The 27,351-nt window shown below is 35.8% G+C and overlaps 1 protein-coding gene across 2 annotated transcripts in view; it reads left to right on the top strand.

The window, feature by feature from the left end:
* Positions 1–795: 795 nt before the first annotated feature.
* ANKRD28 (ankyrin repeat domain 28) overlaps positions 796–27,351 on the top strand; it is a 41,831-nt gene continuing 15,275 nt past the window's right edge. For both annotated transcript variants that reach the window (XM_082499317.1, XM_082499316.1), the window contains exons 1-14: positions 796–910; positions 1,691–1,778; positions 5,217–5,359; positions 6,670–6,882; positions 12,496–12,574; positions 13,031–13,145; positions 13,570–13,652; positions 16,078–16,141; positions 17,448–17,516; positions 19,093–19,233; positions 23,385–23,496; positions 24,142–24,168; positions 25,098–25,172; positions 26,413–26,614. In XM_082499317.1, the coding sequence (XP_082355443.1) occupies positions 1,691–1,778; positions 5,217–5,359; positions 6,670–6,882; positions 12,496–12,574; positions 13,031–13,145; positions 13,570–13,652; positions 16,078–16,141; positions 17,448–17,516; positions 19,093–19,233; positions 23,385–23,496; positions 24,142–24,168; positions 25,098–25,172; positions 26,413–26,614 (1,411 nt within the window). In that variant the 5' untranslated portion in view covers positions 796–910. The remainder of the gene's footprint in view (positions 911–1,690; positions 1,779–5,216; positions 5,360–6,669; positions 6,883–12,495; positions 12,575–13,030; positions 13,146–13,569; positions 13,653–16,077; positions 16,142–17,447; positions 17,517–19,092; positions 19,234–23,384; positions 23,497–24,141; positions 24,169–25,097; positions 25,173–26,412; positions 26,615–27,351) is intronic.

Below are 27,351 nucleotides of genomic sequence, written 5' to 3'. Positions count from 1 at the left end.
TGTCATGTTGATACCACCAACAGATTATTATCTTTTTTTTTATGCATTCCAATTGTGTGCACATATTTTAATGGGATTTGTTTATGTTGCTGTAAGAATTACAGTCTTATCTGTCAAATTTTCACAGCTTGTACGTTTAACAAGGAAATGAATAATCTTTTTGTGAGATGGAATTCAGTGCAATGTTTTGAAACGGTTTTCAGGAGTTTTGCAACAGTATATGTTGAAACTTTTTGTGACCATGCTCTGTTTTATCTGTGGTTCTCTAAATGCCCATGTAACAAGATGTTCTTCTCTTTGTCGTTTCTAGACTTTGACAGTTCAAAAATTTTGCTTGGCAAACTGATGAAAATGGTTTATAAATTCATAGTACTTCACTAGTCCTTAGCAATGGAAGAAATCATAAGGGGGTTTATTGAGCTTTGGAAATTAGTTGTGGTGACAAAACACTTTGCCATCCAGCTTAAGGAACTGGATAAAAGATCTGGAAATGGTTGATTCAGTTGAAACCTGTAGGGAGTATATTGCTTTCGGTCTTGAGAACATCCTCAGACCTGGATTTATGATAAAGTACAAATCCCAAAGCATAAGATGATGTTTACAAAAGAACAAATTGTAAATAGTTCTATTCCATTATACTGTCCTTGGATTTAAGGCTGGCATTTCAAATCTTTACTAAGTGGCTTGGTTTTTTGGCAAATGCTTTCAGGATGCTGTTCAGGTCTTGTTAAAACATTCAGCGGATGTCAATGCTCGTGATAAAAACTGGCAGACGCCCCTACATATAGCGGCTGCAAACAAAGCTGTAAAATGTGCTGAAGCTTTGGTGCCTCTCCTAAGCAACGTAAATGTGTCTGATCGAGCAGGCAGAACGGCATTGCATCATGCAGCCTTCAGTGGACACGTTGAGGTAAGAGATATTTTTCTTAGCTTGTTTCCCACTCGTCTCTGTCCCTCCCATTTCTGATGTTTAGTTTCTCAGTTTAAAATCATGTTTCCCCCATCCCCTCAAAAAACTCCAACCCCTATTTTGTATTGGAATTTGTCTTTTGCGTGCATCTGCGTACAGAACGGCTGTGGAAAATACATGTTACATCATTTAGTTGGAAGGTTATTACAGCGTTCACCTTTGTTAAGACAGAAGCAAATTTGCTTGACTTAAGTGGAGTTAAACCAGTAATAGGTAAATTTAAAATGGAAAAAAGAAGATATTTTTCTGTTTGGTAGATAGCGAACATACGGAACGTGTTGTCACTAGAATGTGGAGAAAATACATGTAATAAGCTCGAACTCGCTAGTTTTCAAGCCCTGAAAAATGACTGCTGAGAAATTCCCGTTGTAGTTGTGTATAGGTAATTGAAGACAAATTGGGAATAGGCTTGCTTTTAGTGATTACCTTTAGCGAATCCCTTAGTAATAGTCTGAAGATTTCAAAGTTTGCCCAGCTTTGCAATATTTAACTGGAAATGTTTTTGTTGATACTGAGTTTTGTGTTCCTTGCGGTCACTTCATTATTGCTGCCAAGGTGGGCAGTCATTTTTTTCAAGCTTATGGAATATTCAAAATACAACACATTTACACCCTTTGGAAACACAGATATTTTTGTTTTCTCCTGTGATTTTCTTTGTCTAAGTTTAAGCAGAGTTTTCCATTATGAATAGAGGATTTCTTTTCTTTCTGTTTATCTCAGATGGTCAGCTTACTGTTGTCTAGAGGGGCCAATATTAATGCATTTGACAAGAAGGACAGACGAGCTATACACTGGGCAGCATATATGGGTATGTACATATTTCAGTTGATTACTATTATGGTAGTAAAAAAAAAAAATCACCTTATGTTTAGTGGTTTTCTATATTTCTAGGAAAAATATTTACATTGTAAACATTGAGGTTATTTGTGCGTCTGCCAGAAAGCCATTAATAGTATGCTTCATATTGCCATGTAAATGTGTTTTTGTGGTGAGAAAATCCAATTTGATGGAAGAAGAAAAAGAAAGAACTATGTTCCCTAATCAGCAGGAGTCTAATTACAAGTGAAAACTTTTGCAGTAATGCTAAATAGAAAGTAAGCAATTAGTACAAGGGGCACCTGAAACAGAGGATCGTTACGCCAACCTTGGGGATTGTATTTTAAAAGAATACTATTTCATGTCTAAAACTTGCCTTGCCTTGCCGTTCTTATTCCAGGACCGGATAATTATTGTTCTCATGGTATTGATCAGCCCACTGGCAGTACCATCAGAGTAATGTGCTTCATTGCCTTTTATCACCTTACCCTGAGTTTTGGCCATTGGTAACAAGTTGTTAATTGTATGAAATGTTCTCTGGTCTGAGGACTGAGAATTCTGGTCTGAGAATTACAAATGCAAACCCACACATTTACAAAATTTAGCTTGTTTGTAAGATCTCAACGGTTTTAAAAGTGATCTTCTCACAAACACCTGGATTCACACAAAAGTGGAATTAACTGTTGTCTTTGCACAGCTCTGTGATTCAGGTCAACTTCACTTTAGTCTTATGTCCTTGACAATACAGGTCTGAAATAATCTGATAGCGATGTACAGTAAGGTTGTGAAATCCATATGTGAAATGCTAAAAAGAACAGGACCCTGTTGAGATGTCTTTAACAGGACCCTGTTGAGCTGTCTTCAGAGAAAAAGACTTGAATGTGCCAGTGAATTATGAAGTGATCATCACAGTGTTAATGTAACAGTGATGTACCAATGATGTCAGTACTCAAAACCGAGAAGTTAAAGAACAATCTTCTTTATTGATCCAATGTTCTTTGCAATATTTTGTATTAGTATTTTGTAATCTACTTACGTATGCAAAGCAGCGTCCGTGACAAGCTGTCCAACCACCTTACTCAAGGTGGTCGGTTGGAAAATTTTGTTGAATGAAACTTGTGCATTAGATGGCAGAGAGAGCCTCAGTGAGAGGACAGAGACGTTTTTTGGCTTGTGCTCACCCAAATGAGTGAATAGTCTTCTATTGTACACATAAGGTACATTTACTCCAATTTCAGTCACTGCTATTTCATAGGCTATTAACAGGAAACTGTTAATGAACAGTATTTGGGTGGGAAAAATGTAATTTATCTGATGTCGATCAACCTAACTATCCTTGCAGACAATAGAGTAGAAAAAGCTTTTGAAAGTCTTCAAACAAGAAAAAAAAAAAACCTGTGCTATTCTCTCTCACAATTTAGAGCCATTTTACAATGCTCCAATTGTTTGAAGAAAGCCTTAGAGCTTTCTGACCATAAAATAAAAAAAAAAAAGTAGTAATGCGTTTCGTCATTCTACTATAAATAACTTTGTAGGGTTATATCCATTGTTTCCCTTCCTTCCTGCTTTTCGCCCGACTCCATTGCTGTCCAGCTGCAATACTGCGACTAAAATGGACTTTTATTCGTGCGTGCTAACATCACCACCCTCATTAGTGTATCGGGATGTCTCCTCAGCGCTTCCCACTTCAAGTACCTTGCTCTTCTGTTTGAGTGTCTTCCACTGATTGCTGTTTGCGTTTTCAATGCAGGTCAGGGATTTTTTGGTTTGGTTTGTTTTTTTTTCTCTTTAAAGTTTATCTGCCACTGTTCTGTGCAGTCTCTCTTCCTTTCACTGCTTTCAAGATCTTCTGTACTTCTGTCTCGTATAGGGCTTATTTTCATTCTTCCCATTATATTTGGGTCAGAAGATGAGTATATTGTTTACGTTTCTCTTTCTCCTCTTTCCTACAATACTGAAGTAATTCAGAAGTAGAATTGCACTGGTAAACTGTGTTTGGTATAGCTATGTGAAGGGTCATTTTGTGTGTGTGTGTGTATGTTTGTATGTATGCATGCAGCATAAAATACGTATCACGGTGACTGAATGTTTATAAAAATAGCTTTGTCTGTATTCCTTTGGGTGGACACTTCCTACTCAAACCTTTGCAAATTGTCTTAGTCATTGAGAACGCAAAGACTCTCACTTTTTATGAAGCCTTTTTGATACGTTTTACTCACACGTCTGACTAGATAAGCATAAGTATTCAGTGTGCTCCTCACCACTTTTTTAACTAAGGTAAGGGTGTCACTTAAAAGGTAAAACGAAGAATCCCACATCTGCCTGTATGGGTCAGTTATAAAGGTAAAGCCCTACATCTATCGTGGTCTGTTTAACTCAAGCGTGCTCCTTTATTCTGCAGACTTTGTGGTGATTATCCGTGTGTTTTCAGCAATTGACTTGTTTTGTGGTTAAGTTAACAACTCGGCAAGAATGGCAAATTTTTTGTTACCCCTTTTTCATCGCTTTTCTCATAGTGCACAGTGCCACGACTGCGTGCGAGCTAGCGGGGGGGCATGCAGGCAGGGTGAAGGGGAAAGCTGGTTGCCCTTAGCCGCAGCGGTGCGGTGTTGGGGCCCCTGGCCCAGCCACAAACCTGGTGGTGAGAGCGACTGCCCGCTGCTTCAGGGTGGGCTCCCCACCCTCCCTCTTACTTGGAGCTTCCCCCAGGTCATCCCTTCCCCACGGTCCCACTCGGACTCTTTACTCTCCTCCCGGTGACTCAGTTAACGCTTTCAAGAGGCTACGGTTCCCCAAAGGCCTGAGTCGGTTTAGAAAATAGAGCTTTCCTAAATCCTGTCTGATTTGGGTCAACATTTTAAAGGGTTTGCAAGTAAATGAAGTTGGATTTCGGTATGGGATACATTTTTATTTTAAAATAGAATATTTTCCTTTTTTTATGTGTGTGTAATTTTTTTGACGTTTATGCTGAAGGCTTTAAAAACACCTTAACGGGCACCTTTGCAGTTGAGGTGAAGGTGGAAGGCTGCCAGTCACATTCTCTTTCAAGTTGTTAACAGAAATTTGCCATAAATGTTTGATAATTACGAAGTTATGTCACCTCTCTAGTTCTCAAATCTTCCCAAGAAATCCTTCTGTGTAAGGAGAAGATGAGATATTTTTTTAATATACAAGATTATTTGTGCAGTTTAAATGCTGTGATTATTGGGAGGGGGGATGTGGAAATACTCTTTTCTGGATATTAATATTTTATGTTGCTTTTATAGTTCATGATACAGTTAGAATACAAGAACAATTCTTTATTTTCCAGATTAGGTCCAAATGAATAATGTTTTGTTCATTTTATAACAACTGTACAATTATTAAGCTTGTAAACTTGTGCTGGTTAATATGAAATGCAGCTTTATTCTTTTTGTCTTTATTCTTTTAGGTCATATTGAAGTTGTGAAATTACTTGTGGCGCATGGAGCTGAAGTGACATGCAAAGACAAGAAATCGTATACACCCTTACATGCTGCAGCATCTAGTGGGATGATCAGTGTAGTCAAATATCTTCTAGATCTTGGAGTTGATGTAAGGAAGAATAAAACAAAGTGATATGGGTTTTTTTGTTGTTTGAAATGCTCTTGGTATTGTAGCACACTGTTTATTTAGGGGTGGGTTATGATATAGGGAAAATAATATTTCCAAAGATCTTCATTCTTTTTGTGTTATGAAATGTCATTCCCCCAAGTAACTTAAGAGCCTTGCAGAATTTGCAGAATTATTTGGAAATAAATTTGTATTTAGTAGGTTTTTTTGTTCATTTGGTATTTCTTACTCTTAATTCATTGGACTGGAACTCAGGAAATAGGAATTCCGTTCCTAGCTTTGCCACACAATCTTCTTTGAGCTGCAGGAAATTCAACTCTTTAGCTTCAGTTCTTTGTAAAATATAGATGTTACTGACTTTCTTACGCCATGTAAGTTTGAGGAAATATTAAAATTGTAAGAAACTTCAATACTATAGTACTTACTATAGTAAGGACATACTAATATTGAAATGCAAAACAAATTAAAAGGTTGTGCAGTACCTGCATGTAGAAAGCGTATTAACAACCAACTGTGAAACTGCAAGGAATCTACATTGTGCGTCACATTTTAGTCTTACAAGGCTGGGGAATGCTGCCAAATTTCTATCCCTCCCCCCCCTCACTTATATATACTTCAGAGTCTTGTTTTGTTTAGAGGTTGTCTGACCTTTTCTAACTTGTGTACCTAACCAGCGGCAGCTCTTATAATTCATTAGCAAAGTGTATGTGATTGCATTTTAGAAGTAGTTCATAACTAAAATTCCTGTTGCAGTCAGAACCTACAGATCCTCAATATCGATGAAAAGCCTGCCTGTGCATGCATGCACACACTGGATCTAGAAGTTCTAAATTTAAATGCCTAAAACTTATTTTAGGGAAACTCAGTCCCTTTGAGCTCCGTTTCTAACGGAAACCTGCAAATGCTGTTGCTTAATGAGAGAGGTCCATGCTGTGCTTAGTCTGTAGTGTCTATGCAAATTGCCACTAGTGACATATTTTCCACATGTGTGCTCTGTCAAGTTGCATACTGCGTACGGGAAGCTGGTGTGGAGACAATTGGAGGAGGTTGGCTCACTTGTAAAGCAATTGTACTCTTCCCCGGTACACACTTCTCGAAGTACTGCATATAGAACTTGCTTTTAATTTCTGGTTTTGAAGAGTTCCAAAACGTAGTGAAGAAGTCGTCTCATGACATGAGATTTTTCTTTGTGATAATTAAGTGCTGCAGTAATACAGGTTTGTGCCTACTAACTAATCTTGGGTTGTTTGTTGGTTCAGGTTTTTGTTTTTGGTTTTTTTTTTTTTTGACAGATGAACGAACCAAATGCCTATGGAAATACTCCTCTCCATGTAGCTTGCTACAACGGGCAAGATGTTGTAGTGAATGAACTCATAGACTGCGGTGCTAATGTAAATCAAATGAATGAGAAGGGGTTTACACCTTTGCACTTTGCTGCTGCATCAACACATGGAGCATTGTGTTTAGAGCTTTTGGTCTGTAACGGAGCAGATGTAAATATGAAGGTAGGTGAATCCAAAGCCATCCATGCACTCTTAAATGTGTAGTATGTCTTTATTAGAGGTAATTTTTCAAAATAATTGTTACAGTAATGTTCATAAGTTCCCACTGATTGGTGAAATACTTCTGTGAAAAGTTCCGTAGAAAAAATGAGATGGTGTGTTGCTTCGAGGAATTCAATCTGAATCTGAAAACCTCAATGGGATGTAGTAAATAGCCCAAAAGGATAAAGAATAAAGATGACAATACTGTCTGGTCAATCTTGAATATGTTTAAATGTCAAAATTGCACATAATTTGTCTTCCCTAGTCTATCCATATGAGTAAGAGCAAATCATGTGGAAAAATGCAATAGAACATGTTTTGCTTATAAATAAGCAGCATTAACAAAATCAAAGATATTTCAGAGAAATGTGTATGAACAGGCTAATTGCTGGAGCAGTTGAAGAGCTGATAATGTAAGATCCTAAAATCTAATTAACAAGGGAGAGTTGTGAAGGGTGAATTAAAAATGCAAAGGTAAGTGGATAAGGCCAATGGAAGGTCTTAAACAGCTGTTTTTTTAATTACTCCAGCCAAACCTTGTGAGCAGAGTCAGTATACTTTTTACATCTCTACTTGGTCACAAGCTATTTGATGTGGAAAAATCTTAGATGTATGTTACTGCTCACTTTTACATATATTTAAACATGCAGCTCATTTATTTAAAATGTACTTAAACTCAGTTGTGGGAAAGTTCATTACCAAAGTCCTCTGGAGAAGTACGGAAATGTGCTACAGGGTTCATTGCCAACTTGTCCTAAAATACACAGGTCACTGTCCATTTAATTTTGTTGCCAGCTTTGTGCTCTGCGTAGTGTCCCAGACTGGATATGAGGGTTTAGCCTTACAGGGCTGACTTCTGTCGTACATTCTTGAAACAGCATTTCTCAGTAGCATATGTTCTATCATGAAAATAATCCCACAGTGTTAAATATACTAATGATTACGTACATGTTACGTACACAAATAATAAAAGAGAAACATAAATATTACCAAGCAAAGAATTACTGTTTCTTCATTTCAGAAGGATGTGCAGCAAGTAATGGTTGGGGTTTTTTGGCTATTCGTTTTCAAATACACCTTAATTGTAGGTTAGGAATGAAACTGAAAAACTTCCAACACTCTGTTATGAGAATTAAACTGTTAAAGATCATAGTAATCTTTATGTTTGAACTTAAGAATCTTTGTTTTACATATGATATACATTGTAGATACTGACTACATTTAGACAGTTATAACGCTAGGTAACCTTAGAAATGGTGCAGAGAACAGTTAATATCTTAAAGTGACTGGCAAAGTTCCTGAATTCTTTGAAGTTTATAATGTGGGTAAACTTTTGTTTGGAAGTGACAGAAGATGTTTTAACATCAGAGAGATGTATTGTTGCCTTCCCTCCCATTCAGTTTTAAGCTATGGCATCCAAAGTATAGATTTGCCGGTTTCTGCAACTTAAAAAAAAAAAAAAAAAAAATCCTTAGGAGATTTAGTATGGGTAAACCCAGGTTTTCTCTTAAGCTTACTCTGAGATGACAGAATCATTTTTTATGAAACATAATGGTGATGGGGCTGGGAAGTGCAGCCTGAAGCATATTGGAGAGCTGAGAATTTCAGCTGAAAAGCTTAGTAAAGATTTGGCTACTGAAGTTAGCCTGCTTCAGAAGAAAATTTATCTTTACAGTGGAAAGGGTTAGTAGCTTTAGCTATAGGTTGGCTGTAATTAAAGTGTGTTGATTTAGTAAGTATCAAAACTGTTCAGTGCAAAATTAAGCAAGTAGGGTTGTGTAAGGATTTTAAGCAATTACAGCTTGAAAACAGCATTTATCCCTTATTTCTGCACTAGTGTGTCTCCACTGTAATTCTGTTAAAAGCATTTCTGTGGATTTATACCAGCATGACTGAATTTGGCCTGTGAATTTGTGCCTGAAGGTGTGAACAGCCTTACTTTGTATATGAAAACTTACCACTTGCACTGTTGAAAAGTGCAAGAACTGAAGCAAACGAAAATTGTTTCGAAGTCAACTTCTGCTTCCCTGGAAAGGCCTATAAGGATAAATCTTTGATTTAATCGGAAGAACAATCCCTAAAAAATAGCAAAGGTAAATTGAATTAGGATATGTTGTGTAGCTAAGAATAATTTGTAGAGTTAAAATGGGGTGCTTTTAGAGCATTCTTACTATTTATTGAAACCAAGCCTGTTCAGTTTTGAATTACTGAGGCTGAAGTTCAAAGCAGTTGTTAAAATTGTCATGAGATCTATTTTTCATCAGAATTATCTTACTTGTGGAATCTGATCCAGTAGTTCCCCCCCATGTGCAACTGTTTGTGTCTTTTTAGAAATAACGGAGTGGGTATGGATGGTAATCTAGGTGCAGACTAGACAGCATTATTGGAGCACTTTCTGCTGTGCGTGACCTAGTGGGGAAAGCAAAAGGGAAACACTCTTATTCTTGATGGCAGACGGAGGGTAAGTGCTTGTGCATATCCGTGGATGTTGGTCACATCTCAAGAAGGGAATATGTAGCAGAAGATAACGGAACAGTAGAAATTTTAAACCTCTAATCACCTTTTAATCACCTCTGGAGGCAGAGGACATAATTTCATACTTGTTTTTGTAGACTTGTCAGCGTCCATATAGTACTGTAGAACAGTGAATGCTGTTAAGTGTTGCTCATTACTGCAGCACACTCTCCTCACTATTCAGGATTTCCATGCATGAAAGAACACGTTGAAATGAGTACGTAATGGGATGGTATTAATTGTTTTACAGCCCCCCTTGCTGCTTGAAAATTCAGTGACCTAAATAGAAGAAGTATTTTATTTCCATTGGTGATACTAGAACATAAGAATTGTTGCTAGGGGGAGATTTCACTTGGAGGAATGCTGTGGTATGATAGCCCCACATTTCCCCTGACTCTCAGTAAAGCTCAGTAGTCTGAGTACAGTTAATATCTGAGTAATCACTTGATAGAACACCTTGTGCTGTGTGTTAATTCTTTCTGTCTAATAGCAATTACTGCTCGTAGCAAATTTCATATGATCTTAAATATTTTGTGGATATGTTTTCTCTGATGATATAGGAGATTTGGGTGATTCCCTTCCTATTACCACACTTAATTGAGTTTCAGTGAAGACGACAAAAGTTATCATTAGCCCATAGCTATTCCGTTGCGTGCTCCGATCCTACCTGATCTCGTAATATCAGACAACTATAGTTAACTTAATATTTAGATAAAAGACCTTAAAGGCATTAAAAAAAAAAAAATATGGGAAATTGAAGCACAAGTTTTGAAGATACCTCCTTGCTTATGTAGTTCAGCCTCCTGGCATCTCAGGAAACAATGTTACAAATACTTTGCTCAATGAACAGAGCCTTGCTCGTTCGTTGCTTAAGGAACTCTTTGGCTCCTGGTCCTGATTCTGTATGTCCTTCCATAGTGGCAATGTCTAAGAAGGGAATTCTGAGTGCAATCCTATACCTAGCAGTTCAGCTTCAACACAGCAATTATCACCTTTGTTTAACTCTATAGCTATTCTTTGTTTCTATTTTGCTAGACAATTGTGCGTTATGTTATTCCTGGGTTGCAAAGGAACCTGAGACTTTTAGACTGGAGAGAGGCACTGTAGATAATCAAATCCATTGTCTTAGAAACCTACTTTACGTACCTTTTTAAGTAAACTTGAGCAGGGTAAATCTAAAAATCTGTTATTGATTGTACTGTGGTTTTTCATTTACAACTGGAAAATAATTGTGTAGCTTATTTTGCTGTCCTCTGCAAGGTCTTGCTCAAGTTGTCTCATGAGGGTTCTCACTTGACCAGCGTGCTCCTTAGTTTCTAATACTGTCACCTTATGTTATTCTTATGTCCTTGTAAGATGCTTTATTAATGTGCTCAGTGAGACTTGGATCTACTTTTTTCTTCTCCATCTTCGTACTCTTCATTAGCCTGCCTTTGAGATACAGATTTAGCATATCTGAGCCACTGACATTGCAGGCTTCTTTATCTGAACCCTTAAATTCTTCTGTCTGTTGACCTCACAAATTTATTTCCTTACCACCTCAAAGTTTTCCCTTTTAAAGTTTAGAACACTAATACCAAAGCAGCTTTTGGTCATTCACTCCAACTAATCTTATGTAATAGGATTGTTTTTTCTTTAAATTAATTGATCCTTTAGCTTAAAGGAGGAGCAGAGTGAGAGAAAGAGACACCAGATGTGTAACGATGGTTTTAAAGGAGGAAAATAATTGGACACAGAGAATATTAATGGTTAGATAGAGAGCAGAATGGATATGTGGATGTGTCTTTTGGATTATTTATGATCAAAGAAATCTGCTAGCTGACACATTTGGAGATAATTTGGCTGTCATGATTAAGTGTTTTATTTCTTTCAACCTAGGTCTGAGAAGACAATGTTTCCCATAACTGCATTGTTCTAGGTGGTACATGCTGCTCTGTGCAGTGACACAACTAAAAATTCCACATCCAACTCTGTCTAAAAGGGTCTCCAGCAGATTTTCAGTAACACATCCACAGAAGCTTTGCTATTTGGTTCCAAAGGAAGAGTAAGGGAGTAAGAAGAATTGCACTTGACAGCAATTCATGATATTTCAATACACATGTTCATATCGTATGTTCCCCCACCACCTTTGTCTTTTTTAACTTTGTATTTTTTGAATAGTTCATACTCTTCAAAGCCAATGTTTAAAATTTAAAGATGGGGCGTGTGCATCCAAGAGTGCTTTTATTTTCTGTGTGTGTCACGTTTGCAATTTTTTGTGTGCATTTCTAGTAACGCTTTCCCATTACCTATGATAAAGTATAGCGGGAAAAAGCCATCCTAAAGTAACAATAATAGAAAAAAAATGGGTTTGTAAGTGCATTGAGATCGTGCTGTTAAACGTTGAAATTCCCTTATGCATTAATGTTGGCCAACTTGAAGGACATCTTTACTGTGTGAATGACTAAGTGCACATTTGATATGTGTGTCAAATGTATAGTACCTATTATGGTTGAATAGTTCTACCCTAGGATTACTTGTGTTTTCTGATAAATTGCTTACAAATATCACCTTACAGAAATTTCCATGAAACACATGAGCTTTTTAATGTGTTGTCTTCCAATATAATGTGTAAACCTCGATAGTAAATACAGCTATTTTCTTTCAAGAAACAAACTTAATTTAAAGAAGTATTGTTTTGTTTTAGTTTTGGGCAGGGGGAGAGCTGGACATAGGCTTGTTGCTAAAGTTGTGTGCTGTCATCATCCTCTTGAGTGATTATCCTAAAGGCATAACTGTGAGTGAGTGGGCATCATTGAGTTGTCACAGCTGGAAGAGTGATTAAGAGCAGCTCTTTTGAAAAGCTTGCCATGTCATGCTGACTTGTCACTGCCAGCATCCGTCTTGTAAAAGTGCACAGAAACAGTTTAAAGGAGGCGGTAAAGGGGAGAAGAGAAAGTAAAAGAATGTATTTTTTTCTTTTTTTTCTTTTTTTTTTCTTTTTCCTTTTTTTTAATCAGTTATGTTTGATTACTGTTACTGGCCATAAGTAAACACTGGGTCGTTTTATTTGTTTTCCAGAGTAAAGATGGGAAAACACCTTTGCACATGACAGCGATCCATGGTAGATTTTCAAGATCTCAAACCATCATTCAAAATGGTAAAAAGTGCAAGGGAGTAGTTTTGCCATTAGCTTTCCAGTATTACAAATATTTTCTTCCTCTTGTGTTGATAACAATGTACTGAACTTTTTTTCATATCCAGTAGTAGTTCGGTTGATGGTCGAGTCTGCCATATCTGCTTATACAATTAGATAAGTTGTATTGAAGAACTGTTTATATTTCAGAATGCAAGAAAATATATTAATTTCTCTTCCATAACCTGGGTTGCAGAAAGTTTTTCTCATATGGTTACATAATAAAATGCTTCTATATTGCTTATTCTTAATACTAAATACCACTGAAATATGTATAGTTTTTAAATCCAAAGGAGTCGTTCATGGACAATTATTAATGTTGCTTAAATTATCAACAGTGCTGTTTTTTTAACAAAAGTGTCTGTATGCCTACATATATTCTTACTTAGTAATTATTTTTTATTATTTTTTTTTTAATAGGAGCTGAAATAGACTGTGAAGATAAGAATGGAAACACTCCTTTGCACATAGCAGCTAGATATGGCCATGAGCTATTAATCAACACTCTGATTACGAGTGGTGCTGACACTGCAAAGTAGGTAACTTTACTGACATGAATGCAAGCTGAGAGAATTTAGAAATGTATTTATTAGATTAACAAGACTAGTATGATATTTTTAATGCCATATTCAACTTGAAATAGGAAATACTTTGTGCATTATCCTGTACTGTTAAGTAGCTACTCAGTACATTGCAATTTGTACAAAAAGAAAGAGGAACAGATTTTCCTCTAATATATTTGAAGTAAAAGCTCTGAAAGTTTTCACAGGCTGTGGCACTGACTTAATGCATCCTGCTAGCTTGTAGGAAAGCCTTTAATATATTAAGTTTTCCTAAGGCTCAGTATTCTAATTAGGTGGTTTGCTGAGCCCACCATGCATGTGCATTTAGGCACACAGTCATGTTTGTTTTATTTTAATTGTAATGAAACTGTGATACCTGATTATGGTGTATCTTAGGCGGGGTATACATGGGATGTTTCCTCTCCATTTGGCAGCATTAAGTGGATTTTCAGACTGCTGCAGAAAGCTCCTCTCATCAGGTAGGATACTCTTCAAAAATCGTATGACTGCTTTATATGTACTTTGTTTTTTATTCCATGGAATAGCTTTTAATTAAGTTTTAATTTAGTAATACATAGAAATCTTTATAGTTTACTAGTAACCTAGGGGCAGTGCTTGTTTTTTTAATGGACAGTCCACAGCTGAAGTGAATTCAAACTTCTACAGAAGTAACTTTAAAAAAAAAAATAAATCACCCAAATTGAAATAACGCATTTATAATTTTTAAATGCTGTGTTTGTGCATTTTAAGTTGGCCATAGAGGTGGGATGACTGGTTCAGACCATAATGCAACTTCAAGGAGAAAGACTAATGTTCTCTTAAATGACTTCATGAGGCATCCTCCATTTCCCTTCCATGATGTCTTCAGCTTAATACAGATCAGTCTATTCCTATCTGTTCCTGTAGTGTTCCTAATAGCTCTGAAGATTCTGTGGACTGCTACATTAAGAAACTGTTGCATTGGTGGTTTATTGTTAATTAAATGCAACCCAAACAGTGCTTTGCTTTCATTGTTTAACTCCTTCCTGAAGTTGGGGAGGGTTGTAAGGTTATTGCTTCCCTTCTTGTTCAGAGGCTGCTCTGGTGTGAGTTCTGAGCTCTTTGAACCATTGCAATTCTGAGAAAGTAGATTTGTCTGAAGGATTGTGGGAGCTTCAGGAGGAGGAGGAGAAGAAGAAGAAGAAGAAACTAAATGCTTCTACATTAATCTGAAGGCACTTCATGTTTTTTGAAAAAAGAAAATTAGGGGGCAGAGTGTTGGGGAAAGGAAGAGCAAGAAGTTGCTTCCCCAGCTTTATATTGTCTGCTAGGATAGCCTGGGAGAAGAACTAAAGGAGTATAACTAAAACTACTGCTGGTAAGGCTTTTTATTTCACTGTCCTGTCATGGACAAGCTTGCAAGGATTCGCTCCAGGAAAGAACTGCCTTGTATTTCAATTGGATGAGTTAAAGATGAGGAATACTCTGGCTCTTTCTCCTTTCTGCACATGTTGCTGTGCTGCCTGTGCCCTTACTGGAGATTCAGTATGGCAAAGGAATCTCTGCGGAAGACTTGCAAGTCTTGCAAGACTTTTACATGAGCTGAGCAAGCTTGGATGATTAATCTATTCTGGAGCAGAGAAGGACTTGAAGAGTACGTTCAGCCTTCAGACTGGAAAGACTAGATACCGCTAGTAGCTTATTAGTATATGCTCTTGGTGTGGGGATTGGTGTCTGCAGACTATGTGCCCTTTTGGTTTGGGGAGGAAGAGTCTCATTTATGTAAACTAATAATCTCTGATTTTAAAATTCATTAATATTCATGTGCAGATCTTAAAAATTAAAAAAAAAATCATCAATCTGGCATGTCCCAGTACTGAATGTCATTTAAGTAGCTAGTGGTGTTAGACAAGTAACCTAGGGATGTGGAAAGGCATCAAAGACTACATTTCAAATAAGATTGGTAAACTATCTTAAATTGTTTGCCGTATATCACTGCCTGTTGAAATGGGAGAATGTATTTGCGCATACAAAACCTATGTTTTGGGGGATATGGAGTAAGAAGACAGTCTTGAATATTAGTACTCCTGAACAAGACATCCGGTGTTGTTCACTATTTATTGTTGTTGAACAATTCTTAAAAGGGAGAAAAAGAAAAAAAATTGCATTCTCGGGCAAAAGTACCAAAAATGGAGAATTAATGAGTAAGTTTCGTTAAGACAGGAGCAGGACTCAAACCAAACTTCGGTTTTCTCAAACCAGAAATGTAGCTCTGAAACCTGATTTAAATAGTCATCTTCATGTTAAAGCATATGGTTAGATACGGAATTGCACACTTTGTGATCTCAAATTTGGAGTTCCATAGCTCACACATTTTGGGAAGAGAAATCTACAGTGTTCTCTAAAGGGCTCCTCTGCAGGTAATTGCTATTGACAGTCTTCACTCCAGCTTAACAAAGGTCTTTCTCTACGACTAAAGAGCTGAACTCAAGGATGAAACTTCAGTAGCTTCTGGATTTAGCAATGCTGACATCCCCCTCTTCATTGGGAAAAAAATAATCTTTGCATAACTGATAAATTCTAGCATATTCTTAAATTTTCATACTACCTTCATATATTTGATATTCAATACTAAATTACACAGAAATATTAGAAGGCAAATAGGATAGGAAAGGATATAGGCTCTTGCCTCAGTGCAGCTGATTGTTTTTACCTTATCCCTTTCAGTTTTACTTGAACACCTGTTTTTCAAAATACTACAAATAACAAGGATGTGTTTCAAATGAAGTAAATTTTCAGTGCTTAAGTGCTTTTTTGCAAATAGCTGTTAAGTTTGCTTAGCAAGCATTTCTCTGAAGAGTAGATGAGAGCAGTTTTGTGAAAGGTGGTGTTACATAATGATTTTACAAAATACTTCATTTGTAGGTTTTGACATAGACACACCAGATGACTTTGGCAGGACTTGTCTTCATGCAGCTGCAGCTGGAGGGTATGTAAAAAAGCATTCATGCTTTCATATTTACTGCTCTTTTTTCAATTGTTGATCATTATTATTTCCTCTCTGTGCTTTTCCTGCCCTCTCCCCTTGGAATTTATGTAAACGTGAAAATAATTTCAAGACGGATTCTATCTACAAACAATAGAAATAAATTAAATATTCTTCCTAATAAGTAATTACTGGAGTACAGTGTCCAAGTATCATCAGCCTTACCTTAGGTTTATGCTCAGGGATGAACTGAATTTTATTTTAAATTCCCATGGATAATGATACGATTTTTAGAATTTACAGCATTCAAAGATGGTATGGCCAGTTAAGATCACTGTAGGACATGAGGCGGAGAACAGCAACTTTAGGAAATAGGTTTTTACCATATCCATAAACAAAAGATCAACCTAACTAAATTAATTAATATAAGCCATAAATAGATTCCAGAGTTTAGGTGGATGAAGTAGTCAGAACTACTTGCTCATCAGTTGAGTTGTGATCCGTATTGATTATTGTTATTGTATTGTAGGTTTTCTATAGCAGCTACTCAAAATTGCCTGGAAGAATTGGGTAATAAATTTCATGATACACTTTGTGGGACACAAGAACTCCATGATATTGATATTTTCATTTTTCTGTTTCAATGTTGTTCAAGTAATACTGTTAAGTAATCATTCTATGTCAAGAAATACTTGATAGATACATCCTTGTTGCAAATGATTATGGTTAAAATGCTATCTTTTCATATAAAACCACATAATTTGTGACACATTCCCTCATTCATCTCCAGTTTAGGAAAGTTACTAAGACAGTGTTTAAAGTATAAGTGGTATTGTACATCTATTGTAATGATCATAGTGTATTGAAAATGAATTGCACAAAAAAGTAAAATATTTATGTTGCAACTTATATTTGGCCTTAAAAAAATATACATTAAAACTTGCCTCTGTGCTAGAATCCTGGTAGCAAAGAGCACGTGACATGCAGGTGTTATTGTTTGTTTTCTTTAAAGAATTGAAATATCTATTAAATTAGGTTAATGTCTATGTGCTTTTATGCATGCCATTTGATATCCATAAAATTTCTATATATGGACTTCAAATAATTTGTTTTCTTTCCTGGTTTGGCCCTGCAATTAGGAAATCTATTTTCCATGTAAAGATATACTTATCAAAATTTTCATATGATAGTTCAGTTCAATTAAAAATAATGTATGAGATGCATATGTGTAGCAGTTCTGATATTTGCAGATGCCGATATTAAGGAAATAAGATTTGCCATCCCAAGTAATATTGCATTAATTTAATAGGAATTTGGAGTGCCTAAATCTTCTGCTAAATACTGGTGCAGACTTCAACAAAAAGGACAGATTTGGGAGGTAAGACATTCTAGACTTGTATATTGTAAAGGGCTGTTAAAAGTATTACAGAAGTAGCATATTGCTGCGTGGGCAAGTCTGCGTGTTCCAGTTTAAGTGTTTTTTTTAAGATACAATGTCTCTAATAAACAATGCTCCGGCATATGTTATCAAAAGTTACAGACGCATATTGTTTATTGTGTTTTCTTAAGTAGGTGTTTAGTCTTGTTTTTAAAGACTGAGTTCCATATTCAACTGTAATTTTTATGAGCCTTTTATGCTTATAACATGCATCTAATGAGTTTAAATTCCTCTCATTCAAGGACATTGGTGATGTTTTCCAAATAATGGATTAGTCAAACCTATTAATCTGTTGCTATTTTTAAGCTTTTATATTTAAAAAGAAATATGTTAATTTATTATAACTGCTTCACCTTTTTCCTTTCATTATATCCCTCCCTTTCTGTTTCCTTGTTCGTGCTCTGAACTCTGTCGGAATTACATTAATTTCTATTTTCAGTAGAGGATTATTTAAATTTAGATGGCATGATCAGTACTTGCGTAAAATCTCACATCACATCATGGAAAATACAATTTTCCAGGATGTGAATGGCAGGAGTAGGGCTTGAGGAGAATGTTATGGATGCAAAGTTAGTTGTATTTTGCTTTAAATTCTTTCCTGAGAAAGGAACAACTAATTGTCACAACTTTTGTTATTGAAAGCTGGTTTTTTTGTTGGTTTGGTTTTTGGTTTAAAGTGCATGTTATACAGAGCAATTATTTCAGTAGAGGGAAAAGACTAACCAGTTAAAAATGGAGAGAAATGGGAAAAAGTAATTTTAAGGGAGAGGGTAGGACACTTTAAAGTTCTTGACTGTCTCCTCAAAATTGAGATATTTATAGTAGCAATCTCTTTTTAAAAATAGTAAATGGAATTCTGAGTCATCTCGGTGCTTTTGAAATTTTATCCGAACTGGTTTATTTAGAAAATTGTTTGTGTATTTGAAGCTGGAATAAGTTTCCTCTGAGATTGTACATCAGTACTGATATTTCACAGTTTTGTTATAAGAAAACAAGATATATTTTGAGAAGTTTTCTTTAACAATACCTCTGTTATGTTAGTATAGTTAAAAATAAATAAATAATGCTTGCCTCTCCTAGACAAAATTCTGATCTGTTTGTTGAAAACATCTACATGTTAATTGTTGTATTTTATTTTGACCTTGTTTAGTTCTTAGATTTGTCCATATTTTTCCATGTGGCTTGAAATTACTTAACTAAATAATAGTATTTTTAATGTAAACTCGGTTTTCCTTTATATGTTTACACAAGAAAATTCATATAAAGCTTTCCTTAATACCAAGTTAGTGCATAATGTGGCTGGCAAATAGATCCCTTAGTTATTGTTCTGCGCTATTAAATGGCCCTTAGAAAATTGACCTATTTTTAAATATTGTAATGTCGCATTCTTCACCACAAATGCTTCTTAAAATTGTAAGGAGGATTTAAGTTTCATTTTATTTTGCTTTTTTCTGTCTCTGTATTATTGTTTTGCTGTTATTTACCATTGTACTTTTTATTTAAATGTGTACTAAAGAACTCCACTCCATTATGCTGCTGCCAATTGTAATTATCAGTGCCTGTTTGCCCTTGTGGGATCTGGAGCTAGTGTGAATGACCTTGATGAGAGGGGTTGTACACCTCTGCACTATGCAGCTGCATCAGACACAGATGGAAAGTAAGTGGCATGCTTTGTACTAAAGCCTTTCTCCTTAGAAACGTTTGAGCTGTGAATTTTGTGTATGTTCTGCTTCAGATTTGCTAAATACATACTTATTTTTTTTTAAGATGTTCAAAGATTAAACTTGACAGTGGATTGTTCATTGTATATAAAATGTTTTATGTAACAAATATTTCTAAGAAAAATTAACAATAGTAAAATGTATTTTAATTTTTTGGTTATGTCCTATAATGCAGATGTCCTAATTCAGGAATCCATTGGGGATAGTTTTTAATCCCTCCTGCTCTGTAGTGGCTGCATAAATATCGTTTGTGGAGGTTTTTGTGACAGTTGTGAGCAGTAGAGTAATTTTGCTTTAAAACCAAATTCTGATGAAGGATGGTGTGTTTTATGCAGGGTTCTTAACATTGCCCTAAAGTCTGTGTAGTTAGTCAGAAATACGCTGTAAAACTAGACTGTGAGTTACATACGGTAGGCCTACGTCAGGATAGACATTAACTCGACATTTCAATATAAGATGTTTTATCCATTTGGTGTTTGATAAAACTATTAATGTTTGGCATCACAACTCTAATCTTTTGTTAGCATAAATTTTGGGGAAGTAGTTACACTTTTATTAATTAAATGTATCCAGAAACTTTAATAAATCGATAAATGTCTCTTGTGAGTGTTTATTTTGTAAACTAATGGTTATATCTAACATAGTTATTAATGACTTAAATGCAAAGCTTATACAGATAGCACAAAATTGCTGAGCTTACTTAAGCTCCAGCCATTTTATGTATTGAGGAGACTTGAGAAGAGCACCACTTGCGTGTGCGCACACTCACATATACAGGTCAAAACAAGCTGGTGTGCAGCATCGCATTTCAAATGCACACAGCGACACCTCCTCTGGAAAAGAATGCTGCTCGGTACCATATCATCCTGTTCTAATACAGCGCCTTTTAAAAGGTGAGGTAGCAATAGGAACGAGGTGGCATATAACTTACAGATTGGGATTTGAAGGATAAATAAAGAAGACTCTCATGGCCATTTAACTAATATTCAAAGTACATGTCTTCTTTATGTAAAGCCAAATTTCAAAAAGAAATTGTCTGCTGCTTTTTAGATATGCTTTCAATTCCTGCTAGAGTTTGCTGAGAGAATTTTACTTTAATTGCCCTCTTACAAGTTGAGCTAGGGTTAATTTTAGCTTCACAGTTGCTCTGAAAACCTCCAAACTATAATGGTTCTTCAGCTGACATCGTTTTGCCATCTGTCTTATAAAAGGCACGGGCAAGAATGATGATGGCAATACTGCAGAGTTTTGGGAGATAACTCAAAGGATCGTCTCTGGAACACATGTGATATTGCCCTTCTGATTAACAGTTGGCTCTCTGGAAGACAGGCTGCAAAGCGGAATGGCCTGAGGAGAAGCTTTTTATATTGATGCAGCAAGATTAGTAACAGCTGGAAACCCCATACTGCTCAGCTCATATTCAAAATAGGAATGAAGCTAAAAATGATTACTGAGCTGAAACATAAAGTCTGGGGGGAAAAAAAAAAAGTCAGGAAATTATCTATATAGAAATTCCAGAGATATTTATATGCAATTTTATAGTTTGTGTTCAGACATCTTTAAAGACAGGTTTTAGGGACAAGGATGTTTTTTTGAAAATTATTTTCTGGTTTGTTCCTGTTTGGAAGCGTTTCTTTTGTATCTTTAACAAAAGCTTCTGATCTGGAATAAACACCAGTAAGCCTCATTTTGACAAGACTAGAGAGAAACATGATCGCAGAATGAGATAAACTAAGCAGTGTCTTAGGGGAGAAAAAAACACGCTCTTTCTATGTTAAATAGACAGACACCATTAAATAAATTGGAAATTAATTTAACTTATGTGGTCTTTCAGAAAGTTTGATTAATCTCCTTTTAAAGAGGCCTGTTGAGGACAGTTAAGTATGCAAAAGATGCAAAGTTAATCTCTTTTCTGGATGAGAAGAAACAGCAAAAATAATTACCTGTTTTGAATTGGAAAGAATGGGTACTCAAGGATTTTTAGCAGACTTTGTTTCCTGCAGCGTATTTAGCATATTGTGGGTTTTGTGAGCACACAAATATAGAAAGTACATAAGTATAGAAATTTAGATAGCCAAGGCCAGTGATGTTTCCACATTTCTTAATGAGCCATGGATGTTAATACAAAATCATTGATTAAGAAAGACAGACAGGCAATTGGACAAATAGAATGTAGGGACGGTAGTTCTCACTCGATGGGACAAATTGACTTGTCTTCCGATTCTCAGAAATCTTATCCTGTTTCAATTCAATAAAAGCATACAAGCACAGTTGCTATTAATGAAATCCAGACATTTGTTAACTGGGCAAATAAAACCCAAATTAGTTGATTAAAAAACATAGACATGCTTTACAGATAGCTTTTTGTTAGATACGTTGAACTTGTTGTAAAGTTACTTACATCTTGTGCTACATACCTCATTCTTTAAAACTGGAGAATTTTTACCTTTTTCACTGCCTACCTGTAATGAGGCAGAGTACTTTTGTAATTAGACACTTCCTTGTTCATAGTTTTTCCTGCAGCTTTTTGACCCTTTCATCTTCTCTCACTTGGTTTATTACTCCCAGCCTTTGTGTGGAAAAGCAAACATCAGGCCTTCACTTCAGCAAAATGGTGTTGTTGCACAGGAGGTTATCAGCCCCTTGAGCCAGTACAGCTGTCGTAACTCACGTTGAAATGTGTTTCCATTTCATCACAGCTGGTACTGGGTCATCATTCAGATGCTGAACTTGCTCTGTTCCATCTGCTGGCTCCAGGCCCTTCCTTGAAAGAACTTACGAAGAGTTCTGATGTTGCAGGGTCATGCTGTCTTCCCTCAGGAGATGGCTGCTTTCGTAGGATTTCTGCCTGTATTTCTCCAAAGTTTGAATGTTCTCCAGGCTTTTGAATGATTAAGTTTCTACTCTTAACAGCATTGATCAGAGGTCACGTTAGGATTCCTGCCTCTCAAATCTAAACCTGCCACACCCTACTGCAAGTTTTTTACATGACATCACAGCATAGTTATATCATACAATTACAAACATTGAAAATGCCTTTAACTTTCTACCAAACAATTTGCCATGAGATAACTGGGAACTAAAACCCTCACAGTGTCAGTGTATCCAACTGGCCCGTTTGTCACTACTGATAATGGTAGTCTGCGAGACCTTTAGATAAACTGCGCTGAGGAATAAAGATTCCAAGCTGAATTTAACAAGATAATATACTTTTTAGCTTTGCATGCATCTTATTTAACTGATAAAGGAGAAGTATTTCATAATCTCAGAGAGAGGATAGGATGGTGACCTGTTGTACACTTCAGAAAACCAAATGGCTTCACCAGCAAGTTCAAGGTCATGCTAATGACTTAGCAAAATGCTGCTGTAATGATAGACAATGTGAAATTATGAGTAAGTAGGGTTATTGGTTGGAATTGTTTAGCGTGCATGCACGGAGTCTCTCAAAAACAGAAGAATAGGGAGATGGAGCTGACTTTAATACCCTATTTTTCAACCTCTTGGCTGAATGTCTGTGGTTGCAACTGTGCTGATCATGTTCTGCCTTATAACTCTGTGTAATGAAAGTAAGGAATGGTAGGATGTAAGTATGCCAACATCTAAGTATGTTTACTATATAAATAAATCGATAAATTAGTGTCTGGAAGGGTATGTGTGTGGGACTCTTGGGTACATACCATGAAGAACTCTGCTATTGGTTCTCTTCCTTCTGTTTAAAGTAAAAAAGAATGTACTGAATACAGAAAAACCTACAAAAATAGTAATCATTTATATTAACAAAGGTAACTGCAATTGCATTACTTAGGAGGAAAATAGCCATGAAATACAAGTTTTAACCAAGTCAGTTAATTCAGAGGATGCAGGATGTCTGCAGAGAAGGATTCTTTCAAATTTTGGAAGCTTTGTGATTGACCTTAAAACTCGGTGTAATGAGTTAGGTGTTCTGTAGTCCAGCCAGTATTGTACATTAAATCAGTGGTCATGCGTGCTGTATTCTATTTTCCAATTGAATTGGAGCAATTTATCACTTAGCGTAAAGTTGAAATTCAACATTTAGATATATGGTTGCGTATGTCAATTTAAATAGGTGCCTGGAATACTTGCTAAGAAACGATGCCAATCCAGGGATTCGAGACAAACAAGGATACAACGCAGTTCATTATTCAGCTGCTTACGGTCATCGCTTATGTCTTGAATTGGTAAGAGAACATATCATAGATGAAAGCTGTAACAGCTGCTCTTACAGAGTATGATGCAGAGGCCAGGGGACACCTCCACCTTGGTTCTTCATCTGTAAGCTAGGTCAATAGTGGTTTTCGGCCCCTGTAAGGATGAATATTTAAGCATTTGGTACTCTTAAAATAGGGGCAAGGTGAGGAGCTAAGATGCTAGATACTGGCTTAAAAAGATAATACACGCTGAGAAGAAGAGATAACTGATTGGGGATGTGGGATATTAGTTTTGCTTTGTTTCTTAACTTAGAATACACTGCTAAACTTTTTCCTGATGGCTGAAATAAAATAACCAAAGATTATCCCACTGAGAAATGTTAAGAAATTTCACAAATGTCATTTCAAGGAGCAAATTAAAATGTAGGGAAAACCTGTAAAGTAAGGGTGCATTTTACAATAGTTTACCTGGTTACAGTAACTAACGGCCACATAATAGAATTGTGGATAATAAAGCCTCAGGTAGTTTTTTATTAATCCCTTTGCAGCAATGTGTATGTTATTTGATATGCTAATTTTATCTTCTCTGTATTACACAACTTAGTATTTTTACACAAATTATACTTTTATATTCAAATGTATTCAAACATGAATTCTGAATGTTTTTAATTGCAGATTGCAAGCGAAACGCCTCTAGATGTTGTAAGTGTGCTTTATTTCTCACTGTTAAAGTACTACTGTACAGCAAAAGGGAACACGTAATTTTAAAAACACTGCTTATTTTTAGGCTTTGTTCAACCATTTCTTCAATGCAAAGATGTATTATTTAATTTTGGTTACAATTTAGATTTAATTGCAATTCATTAAAATAGAAAATAATTTTTAAGCCTTTTTTTTTTATTTAAACTTTCATATGACCATGTTATAAAAATGTGATAATGAAAACTTAGTGATCTGGATGTATTTGGTGTTCCTCAAACACTTTGAATGTTTTAATTCTACTAGTCTACTAAATTAAATATGGTCTTGAAAAAGACCCAGAATTAAAACCTTAGAACACATCTGAAAGTAACAAATAGATATGTATATAGATATGTAGATATTTTAATCCTGTTTTATAGTGCTTGTGCCTTTTGGGGTCCATTTCTTCTCTTTGGGAAATGTTTTTCTATTCTGAGAAATCAATCCTGCCTTCTGGCTTTTCATATTGTTTTTTACTGACTTTTCACCTAATCTAAATGCTTAGTTGTTTGGTTTGGTGGTTTTGTTTTTTTTTTTCTTCTACAGCTGTTCTCACCTGTCCTTGTCTTCCCTTTTTCATCTATATTATTTCATATGGCTCCTTCAGGAAAAATAATTAGTTTCTGATTTCATTATTGCGTTGTTATGCAGAATCAAACAACTGTGCTTGGGAGATTAATATGGGGGAGGGGTTGGATTCATTGCAATTCAAACTCTTTAAAAGGTTGAAGGAGATCTAGAATTCCTAAGGAAACTGTAATCCCATATTCTTCCTATTTTTCTTCCTTTATTTTTCAAACTGTGTATACTGAAAACTGTAGCAATTACTGCTGAATGTTTTTAAAGGTGAGGGGGTTTTGCACTCACTCTGACTTTCTCTCTCTGCTAAGCTCATGGAAACATCAGGTACTGACATGCTGAATGATTCAGACAACAGAGCACCTATAAGTCCACTGCATTTAGCTGTAAGTATTTAATACTTTAGTGATGATAGCTCATCTAATTGCAAATAGTTGTTGACATAGGTTTATTCATTCTGGATTTTTTTAAAATAGGTCAATAACAATAAATGACACACAAAAATACGTACTAATATTCCCGAATGAGCTATACAGGGTGGCTTTTGCATTTCACTTGAAACTTGCTTCATGGAACAGCTTTCACTTGGAATCTTCTAATTAAGGTTTATATTATTATATATACTAATGAAAATTTTAGAAGACTTGCTCTGTAAGTATTGATGACTTTTTTTAGTCATCATCATTGTTTAGTATGAGAAATGTTTGTCCTTAATTCTTTAAGAAGGATTTGCACAAAGAGTAGCGTAGGAGAGGACCTGATGAAACTGCCTATGTAAATATATTCAAAGTACAGAATAACCAGCTCAATGTGTAGCCTTCATCTTTTCACTGCACTTGGAGCAATTAAAAAACACAATGTACTTTCTGAAAACAGTCTCATGCAGAGTGTGTGTGTTTATGTGTGTATATATATATGACCAAAGTAAAAAAGTAATCTTTAATACTGGTAAATGCAAGCAGTTAAAAGACACTGTTCCTGGAAATGAGTTTTGTTTGGGGCAGAGGTTATGCATCCATGAGCATACACTTAAAATTTATTATGGAAGTTATAAAACCGTAGTTGTAGGTGTTTATTTTCATTACTAACTGACACTTTGTCTTGACACATACCTAAGGAGTATTCTTGTTGCTATTTTTTTTTATCCTTGTATTCCGATCTCTTAACTGTTTCATCCCCTAAGTTTTACCAGTTATGTAGGTATTTGTACTGTATTCTTTTTATTTACAAATTTTACTAGTTTTTTAAAATATTTTTTTAAAAAAAATGATAGGAATTAGTTAAGTTTGCATGTGTTCCTCACTTGGAATAATCTGAGGGTGGTGTAACTATAGCATAAAGTAACAAAATATGCAGTATTCAATATACTGGTAGTTATACAAACTGGAGACAGATGATTTTTCTGAAAGTAGTTCCAATTGCTGACTGAAAGGATAAAATGGAAAAGAAAAAAAAAAAAAAAAAACCCCAAAACACCAAGAGGAGGAGTGTGGAGGAGCTGCATCAGTAGCTCTTCTACATGTTAAAACAAAAATACTATCTTTGCAGTTTTGTTTACGTAATCCTGGTAAGAAAGGAAAAAAATATGAAGGATGGGAAAACTGAAGAATGTTTTTATTCTTGTAGGCCTATCATGGCCACCATCAAGCTCTGGAAGTGCTAGTGCAGTCACTGCTGGACCTTGATGTAAGGAATAATAATGGAAGGACACCATTGGATCTTGCTGCCTTTAAGGGACACGTGGAATGTGTAGATGTGCTCATTAATCAGGGAGCATCAATCTTGGTGAAAGATTACGTTGTAAAGAGGACCCCAATCCATGCTGCAGGTATGTGCTTACCACTAAACTCCAAAATTTTGGCTTTTGAAGTGGATCATCTTCGTGTTTCGAAGTCTCTACCATTAATATTCTAAGAAATGGTGTTTAGGAATAGACAATGACTTTTAAGGTATATGCTATGCTGAGAAAGGTGTAACAAAAGCAGTTGCAGGTAGAAACCAGTATTAACCCAATAAATCATTTCAGCTGGAGGGGTGCTGTTCCACGCTGCTCTGGCAGGGTGCATTCTCCTTGTCCATTCAACTAGCTAGGCTAGCTGTGCTGACAGGTGTCAGTGACACATTCCTCTCTCTCCTCGTCTTTCATGCAGCCCAAACTATAGGCCTAAATTTAGACACATGAATTGCATTGCCTGTCTTGGCAGTAAGATACTTCTAAAAATGACTGGAGTCTTGGAGAATTTTCTCAGTTTGAGAAGAGACATGAAAACTATACTTCGTTTTTTCTCCCAAGGATTTAAATGACTCCTGAGTATTTTCAAAATAACTGCAATCCTTTGCAATATTTTCTCACTGCATTTCCTAGAAAACTTCTATAAATCTACTGTTCTGAAAGTCTAGCACTCATACTATATTCTTATATTTTTCCTCTCTTTGAAAATAGGTTTATTTAAATTGACATTTATAGTTATGGTGTTACAGAAATGTTGCAGTAAAAAGAGCATTATGTACAAAACATCATCATTCTAACTACTTCATTTGTTGTCCGTGAGCGCAAGCTGTGTT

The sequence above is a fragment of the Vanellus vanellus genome (genome assembly GCF_965231255.1).
Source record: "Vanellus vanellus genome assembly, chromosome: 2".
Taxonomy (NCBI): Eukaryota; Metazoa; Chordata; class Aves; order Charadriiformes; family Charadriidae; genus Vanellus; species Vanellus vanellus.
This window is presented reverse-complemented; position numbering and strand designations above follow the sequence as displayed.